General features: G+C 43.9%; 1 protein-coding gene across 1 annotated transcript in view; it reads left to right on the top strand.

Moving 5' to 3' along the window:
- Positions 1–1,563: 1,563 nt before the first annotated feature.
- The window catches only part of COG6 (component of oligomeric golgi complex 6), a 92,712-nt gene continuing 85,426 nt past the window's right edge, over positions 1,564–8,849 (top strand). The window contains exons 1-2 of the mRNA XM_006879528.1: positions 1,564–1,751; positions 6,302–6,445. Coding sequence (XP_006879590.1) covers positions 1,599–1,751; positions 6,302–6,445 — 297 coding nt within the window. The 5' untranslated portion in view covers positions 1,564–1,598. The remainder of the gene's footprint in view (positions 1,752–6,301; positions 6,446–8,849) is intronic.

Raw genomic sequence — 8,849 nt, 5'->3', positions numbered from 1 at the left:
CTGCCTTTGGACGAAGTGCAACCACAGTGCTCCTTAGAGGCAAGGATGGTGAACTGTAGGTTCACATCCTTTGGACTTGTCAGTAGGGGCCAATCATTGGAAAAGGACATCATGCTTGGAAAAGTGAAGGCTTAGGGAAAGAGAGGAAGCCCTTGAACATGACTGACTGACATAGTGATTACTGCAATAGACTTGAGCATGCGGGGAGATCTTGAAGATGGTTCAGATCTGTGTGTCAGGGTCCTTATGAGTCTAGTCGACTCGGCGGTACCTAACAACAGCAACAACAACATATACTAGGGACAAGATTCCTTGTATCATATATAAGCTAATTATGCCAGAATCTTGTAGGTGTGCTGTTGATGTTGCTAGGTGGCATCGAGTTGTAGACGACTCCTAGCGACCTTATGAATGAAAAGCCTGAGCACTGTTCATAGCGTTTCTGGAGGCAAGCCATTTCGGAAGTGGATGCCACTCCTGCTTCCGGGATTGTTTTACTCGGGAAGCTCCAGCCAACACTGTCCACCATGGGTAACCATTATCACATTTGACACATCAATGACGCAATGTTCAGCATCGCAGCAACCATGAGTTACCTCTGTACAGCATGCACAGACCAGTGCTACTGTCCTGTGCCAATAGCACTGTCTCCGATACACCAATTCTGATTACCCCAGTCACTGAATCAATCCACCTCATAGATGGCCTTCCCCTCTTGCGCTGTCCCTTCACCCTCCCAAGCACGACGTCCCTCTCCAAAGACCGGTCCCTCCTTACAACATGACCAAAGTATGTCAGACGAAGCCTCAGAATCCTTGCCTCCAAGGAGCAGCCGGGTTTAACCCTCTCCAGGATGAACCTGTTTGTTTTCTTAGCAGTCCATGGCACACTCAATACTCTTTTCCAGCACTACAGCTCAAAGGCGTCAATTCTCCTTCTGTCCTCCCTAGTCATTGTCCAACTCTCTGACGCATAACAAGTGATTGCAAAGACCATGGCCTGTATCAGACGCACCTCAGTCTCCAGAGAGACACCATTGCTCTTGAGTACATTGTAGAGGTCCCTAACAGCAGACTTTCCCATCGCGGTACGCCTTTTAATTTCCTGGCTACTGGTGTCAAGAATGTTGACTGTGAAGACAAGGAAACTAAAGCTGGGAACAATTTCAATCTCTTCACCATTCATCCTGATGCTGCCAATTGGCCCAGTGGTGAGAATCTTTGTCTTCTTGACATTGAGCCTCAGTCCATATTGAAGGCTGCGGTCCTTGACCCTCTACAGCAAGTGCTTCAGGTCCTCCTCAGTTTCAGCAGAGGGTTGTGTCATCTGCATAACGCAGATTGTTGTTGTAGGATCCTTAAATCCCTTTATCTACAAATGTCAATTTCCAAAGTCGGCCAGACTTCAACCCTGACCCCTCCCACTGGGGGCGTGTCTTTCCCACTGCAGCTCCCCTTGCGCTGGTTGGACCGTCAAACCAATAAGGTTACTGGTGCGCAGGCGCAGCCCTCTCCGCGCAGGCGCAGTCCGGCCCCGCTGAAGCTGTTACCTCCACTGGGCTGAGGTTGCTTCCCGGGATCTGGGGTGACGCGGACGCTATGGCCGAGAGCAGCGGGGAAGTGGTCGCCCTGTCCTCATCCGGGGCTGGCACCAACCTCAACAATGGGGCCGGCGGGACCTCGGTGCAGAGCAACAATCCGCTGTCACGGAAGCTGCACAAGATTCTGGAGACTAGGCTGGACAATGACAAGGTAAATGAGGTCGGAAGGATCTTGGGGTCCTGGATCTCCGTGAGGCTGGTGGGGGCGGGGTCTGGGTCAGAATCTCTCCGGGAGTGGGGTTTGCCCTTCTTGGCACCTCTGATGGAGGGGCTGGGGCGATCCCCAGGACCCACCTGAGAGACCATTCCCGGATCCTAAAGGTGCACCCCGACTCTAGAGGTGCCACATCCGATCGGGAGAGGTACCCCCGATCCAGGAGGTCGCCGCCCTCCATCCCTGGTTCTGGGAATCCGGGTGTGTAGAAGGACAGACCCAGGAGCACCTGGAAGACTCACTGGGCTGAGAGCCCAGGAGGGCAAATGGAGAAATGGGACCACCAAAGAGGCAGGGTGCTGTGGTGGGTCAGAGACACCGAGGGGAGTGGCAGCTGAGCGGGTCGAGAGACTGGTGAAATATCTAAGATCGTCCGCACTGATGCAGAACTTCCTGCTCGAGACTTAAAAGGACTCTTATTTGTTGTTAGGTCTGCGTTATGTTTTGTGGGTGTGGACGCTTCTGTGGCTTAACAAGGTGAAATGCTCACATACAAGTATTCCCTAGAACTTAGGGAGTTTAGGACTTTCCTTCTTGAGTGAGTCCTTTTTTCATGGCATTGAGTCTAAAAAATGAAGATCATTTTACTTGTAACAAAAGGGGGGGGAAGGCAATGTGAGAGGTTTGTAGATAAACTAGAGAATTTTTACACAGTATGTATAAAAACCAGTGTGATAATGCAGTGAATAAAAAAGGTGGACGAGGTGACACCGCTCCTTGCACAACTCAATTGGTGCATTATGATTTGAGCAAGCTTTTAAGGAGGCCTGGGGGTGTTATGTGTTATATATTGGACTGAAAAAGACAGAAAGACCCCCAACCAGCTGGATTGACACAGTGATTGCTGCAGTGGGTTCAAGTGTGAAGAGGGTGGCACGGGATAGGACATGGTTCAGATCTATGGTTTATAGTGTCACTGTGAGTCAAACTTGAATTGACAGCTCCAAACAACAATAACATCATGACCTTAACTTGAGAGATTGAAATGGTGTGGATGTCAGGTTTAAAAGAATCGAGGTCTGACAGAAAAACTACTAAAATGAAAATCAAGAAAGGTGTGTGTCACGACTGTTTCCTTTCTCTGTACATATTCAGTCTGTTGAGCAGATAGTTCAAGATGCTGGATTTTATAAAAAAGAATGTATCAGAATTGGAGGAATACTCATCAACAAACTGTGTTATGATAAAAACCTTGCTTCCTGAAAATGAGAACTGAAGCACTTGCTGCAGATAATAAAAGATGACAGCCTTCAGTATGGATTACATTGCAACATGAAGAAAACAGAAATCACCACGTAGTCAATAGGCAACATCATGATAGATGCAGAAAAGATTGAAATTGTCAACAACTTCATCTTCCTTCCACAGGTATCAAGTCAGCACCCTTGGTATCAGCAGTCAAGAAGTTAAAAGACGTATTGTATCAAAAGACATTCCATAGTACTAAGGAGCAAAGATGTCAGTTTAAAGACTAAGGAACACTTGATTCAGGCCATGGTCTTTTCAGTCACTTTCTGTGCAGCTAAGAGCTGGACATTGAATAAGGATGAACAGAGAAGAATCAATGCCTTTAAGTTGTGGTATTGGAGAAGAGCACTGAGTACTGGGTTACCATGGACTACTAAAAGAACAAACAGCTATGTCTTAGAGAAGGTACAACCACAGTGCTCCTCACAGTCAAGGAGGGCAAAGCTTTGTCTCACATGCTTTGGGCTTGTTGTTAGAAAGGGTCATTCCACCTACAACCAGGAGAAGATAACGTAGATGAATGGAATCTTCTAAGACTCAAATCCCTATGCACATCCAAAAACTTCTCCAATAGGGTAAAAAGGGAAGCCACTGACTGGGGAAAAGTATTCGGTATTAACATATCAGATAAGGGACTTATATCCAGAATTTATGAAATACTTGAGCACCACAACAAGATAAAGGTAAATAATCCAATAGAAAAATGGGCACAGGATATGAACAGGCACTTCACCGAAGACGACATTCAGATGGCTAACAAGCACATGAAGAAATGCTCAAAATCCCTAGCCTTAAGAGAGATACAAATTAAAACAACTATGAGATATCATCTCACCCCAGTCAAAATAGCAAAATTTAATAGAACAGCAAGCAACAAATGCTGGCGAGGTTGTGGAGAAACTGGAACCCTGATTCACTGTTGGTGGGAGTGTAAAATGGTGCAACCCCTGTGGAAAGCAGTATGGCGCTTTCTCAAAAAGTTGTGAATAGAGATACCATTTGACCCAGGAATTCCACTACTGGGAATATACCCTGAAGAGACCATAGCTGACATCCAAGCAGATATATGCACACCCATGTTTATTGCAGCTTTGTTCACAATAGCAAGGAGTTGGAAACAACCTAAGTGCCCATCAACAAATGAATGGCTAGAGAAGCTGTGGTATATTCGCACAATGGAATACTATGCTGCATTGAAAAACAAGGAACTCATGCAATATTATTCAAAATGGTTGACTCTGGAGAACATTATGCTGAATGAAATATCCCAGTCACAAAAGGACAAATATTACATGATGTCACTGTTGTAGAATGGGACTAACCTCGGGGTTGGAGAGAGACTGAGTAAGATGGGTTCAATAATGTATACTGCACTGAAACAGAGGAGGGAGTAAACTGTTTAAAAGAGATATGTGACTAGGTATTTCTGTCATCACAGGAGTCTAGAGCGATGGCTACATGGTGGAGGGGACCTGGGGGAGGGTTTGTAAAACAATGAAAGAATCTTTTCTTTTGCTTTTCCATAATTTTTGACTCATGTACTTATAACTTGTTAGTTAAATTTGTGTCTTCTAGGTTGCAACACCCCCATGATACATCTTCAAGGATATGAACATGTACAGCTAAGCACAATTAATAATAGTGCATCTAAATTCCAAAATCAATCTCCATAATAGTCTATGTGTTTCCTACTGCCAAAGGGGCCCTTTAGAGTAGTGAGAGAAGATCTTCACCCTGAAACCCACAGCGTCCCTTTTCAGCAGGAAGTAGCTAAGAGAATACACCATCCCCTTTTCCTTATGAATCAGGGTGAAGTCTCTCTCAGGGAGGAGTTATAGGGAATGGCAAAGGACACACTGACAATGGAGATTAATCAGAACTGACTTTGACAAGCACTGTGACAATTGGACAATTAAAACAGACATTCGGATGGCGGGGGAAGAAGAACAAACTGGGGAGGAGGGTAGAGAGAGTGGTGTAGCAATGAAGGAATGAAAACCCAAAATCCCTGTAAATGTTCATTAAAACTAATAAAATTTAATAATAATAAAAAGAAAGGGTCATTCCTTAGACAGGAACATCTGGCTTGGAAAGTTGGAGGGCCAGTGAAAAAGAGTAAGACCCTCAACCAGATGGATTGACACAGTGACTGCAGCAACCGGCTTAAGTGTGTTAGAGATTATGGGAAGCCCATACTAAATATTTGTAATAAACTGAATGCTATTTCAGGATGGAGATCACCCTGAGGCCCCTAGGCAATCCTTAAGGGTTTAGCAGATTCTTGTATTTGCTGACCCCTCCCTCCTGAGTCCAGGGGAAGGTTTTCAGTAGAAAGAGTTTGGCTTCATTTGCATGAACTTCTCTTTGTGATTTACTTCCTGATAATTTTCAATAAAGATTCAGGGAAGCTGGAAGGGGTCTTCAGTTAAGAACTGCTGGCACCCTGTTTTTCATGCTCTCTGCTCTATCTCATTCCTGGCTGGCTGTCTCATTAGTAATTATTATAAGAATACTTGACCCCCGGTCTGCAACAAGAGATGATGAGGATGGCACAGGATAGGACAGGCTTTGTACATAGAGTCACTATGAATCATACTCAACTTGACAGCACCTAAGAACAGTGGCCTGTTGACTGAAGTGCTCACTTGCTAGCTTAACACGTTGCCGCACACTTTTAAATTGATGACTGTGCTTAGAAACACATTTTGCTGTCGTAGTAGTTTGACCTCTTCAGCTGCTTGGTAAGGGAGAGAAAGGCAAACAGCTTTGGTAAAGATGTACAGCTGTGGTACCTGTATGGCAGAGTCCTGTCTTACAGAATCACCCTGAGCTGTAATCAACTTGATAAGCAGTAGGATTGGGTAGCTTTTTTAAAGAGACTATAATTTATTTGTATGATTTCAGTCTTTCCCCCTATAGAGCCGCTGAAGAATTCAAACTGCCAAATCAGCCATTCACTTCCAAGTTGATTTTCAGACCATTTCCAGTATTTTGTAATTTATAGCATTTCCCTAGTGCAAAACCTTGTATATATGCCATTTTGCTCAAGTAATTGCATTCTATTGTGTTCTGTAAGTGAAAACTAACGTTAAATGATGTGAAGGTTGCCCAGTATTTTCTCTATTGCTTAATGGAAACACGATCTGAAAATTATTTTGTTTGGTTTGGGATTAAAAGAACATTTGAAAATTGGTCTCAACCCCGTTCTAAATGTAAAACCATTTCTCCTCATTGTTTAGGAGATGTTGGAAGCTCTTAAGGCCCTTTCCAGCTTTTTTGTGGAAAACAGTTTGCGAACACGAAGGAATTTACGTGGAGATATTGAACTCCGAAGTCTGGCCATCAATGAACAGTTTGTAAGCATTTTCAAAGAAGTGAAGGAGGTATGTTCATTCTTTTCATTTCATGTTTATCAAGACTTTACTCTGCTGAGCATAGTTGTGTTATTTTTGTGACGTATTTGCTGTTCCTGTACTGTGTTCTAACAGCAAATTGGACTCCTTATTGCTGCGTTAAGTAAATGTGATTTAACTCCGTGGCCTACACTCACATTGGTTCTTAGGAATCACAGTGTTTGTTGTAGGCTTTTCTCTTAGGAATTTTAGCTTTTCAAATTAATATGTTATCATGGAATGATTTTCCAGTAAAAATGCCTCGATCGAATAGACTTCCCTTGGATAGCAACTTCTTAATTAGAGATTAATTAAGATTCATTTATTTTTTGCAGCCTAAATCATGACATTTTCAGATTAATTAGAAGTAGTCACTCTAATGCATAAAGGATGAGCCATGATGCTTGAGCTGGAATTCAGATCCCCCCAAGATAAACATGTTTCAGAGTTTGAATTTTGTATGAGATACATGGAAGTTTGTATACCTTCACTGACTACAGAATAAATAGAATTCTGTAACTTTCTAACACTTGGTAGAACCTCACTGAATGGGCGCTAAAATAACCTAAGAGTTTGTAAAGAAAGTTAGTCATGATGCTTATTGGGGTGGGGGGGGCAGTGATGAGCACATCTGGATGGTCTCTAAACACTGAAAGGGATTTGATTTTATTATCACTATCCAAAAGCACTAGGGAACTCTGATAGCCTATTGTTAAGAAGCTGTGCTGCAAACCCAAAGGTACACAGTTCAAATCCGCCAGCTCCTCCACAGGAGAAGGATGGACATTCTCGTCCTGTGTGATTAAGTCCCTCTGAAAAACCCCCCAGAGGGTCAGCTCTGGGTTTCCTCTGATAACAACAACAGCAACAACCATCCTAAAACATTAAGAAGCTCTGGTGGCCTGGTGGTAAGAATATGCACTGTAATCCCAAAGGCACACAGTTTGAATCCACCAGCAGTTTGAATCCACTGCTCCTGGGCAGAAGGAAGGGCAGTCTCCTCCCCCACGATTAACTGCCTCTGAAAACCCGCTAGAGGGTTATGGGTTGGTTCTGGCTCCGGGCACACAACAACCGCAACCCTAATGCAAGAGAATAGTGGTGTCGTGTATGGCATATTTAGCTGTTAACCAAAAGGTTGGCTCAAATCTGCCAGCAGTTCTGAGGTAGAACGGTGGCCATCTTTTCCTGTAAGGATTCACAGGCTCAGGAGCATGACGGAGGGTCTCTGTAAGTCAGAATGGATGGGACAGCAGAAAGGAGCAAAGCGAGGAGGCTGGCTGACGTGACAGGAAATGGGAAAAGGTCTCTGGAGCTATTTTGAGCGGATGATTTAATCATCAGTAAGAATGGCTGTGGTGGACTGAAACAGATTGAAATTTTTTTAAGTCCATGAATTCATTTTAATATTGAGATTCATACAACTTAATTGGTCATTTTGTGTGTTTGTGTATTATAGCTCATCAAAAGATCTACAGTATAAGTGCACCAGCTACTCTACATCATGGGAAAAGAAAAAAGGTGTTCATTTGCTCCGATAAAGAAAACAGCTCCACTCTATCCTTTAGAGAGAACTGATCTGATGGTAATGGGGTTAGAGAGAAGCAATTTTGAGTATTTGGAACTGATTATTAAAAGGAAAAGTTCAGACATTTATCTTGTATTTTTTTTACACTAATAATATCTCTAATTAAGCAGTTGTTGAGGGAAAATTTTCTTTTTGCAACTACTCCGATAATAAATGAAGAAATTACTAAATCAGCATAATTCTGTTTTGTGAGCACTGTTGAATTTCCTGTGACCTAGCTTGTTGCTGTGTATGAGTTGGAAGTGAATCACAGCTGACCTTTCAGAAGGTTTTCAGAGACTGTAGATTGTACCAGCAGATAATGTCCATCTTTCTCTAGCGGAGCAGCTGGTAAAGTCAGGTCGCGTGCCTTTGCATTGGCATGGTAACTGCTTACCCCTGAGCATCCAGAGCGCCCTAAGAAACGCCCTAAATACTCTGCTGACTGAGGAGCGGCCGCTGTGATGCTCCCTCACGTCCTCCCATTTCTGTCTGACGCGTTGTCTGACTGACACATAGGGGACCTCCATCCAGCTGGTTTTCAGGAGCAGTAAACCTCATGGGAGGAGATGGCCCTTCTTTCCCCTTGGGACAGCTGGAGGATTTGAACCATGTACCTTCTGGCTGACAGTGCATTTCCTTACCAGGCCAGCATGTTGCTAGAAGGGACTATTCCTTGGAAAAGGGACATCCTGCTTGGAAAGGTGGAGGGTCAGTGAAAGAGAGGAAGACCCTGAACCAGATAGCTTGATGCAGTGAGTGCAGCAGTGGGCTCACATGTGTAAGAGATGGGGAGGACAGCACAGGATAGGACAGGGTTCAGATCTG

The sequence above is a fragment of the Elephantulus edwardii genome, unplaced genomic scaffold, assembly GCF_000299155.1.
Source record: "Elephantulus edwardii isolate Elephantulus edwardi_28Jun2011 unplaced genomic scaffold, EleEdw1.0 scaffold00004, whole genome shotgun sequence".
In the NCBI taxonomy this organism is placed as follows: Eukaryota; Metazoa; Chordata; class Mammalia; order Macroscelidea; family Macroscelididae; genus Elephantulus; species Elephantulus edwardii.
This window is presented reverse-complemented; position numbering and strand designations above follow the sequence as displayed.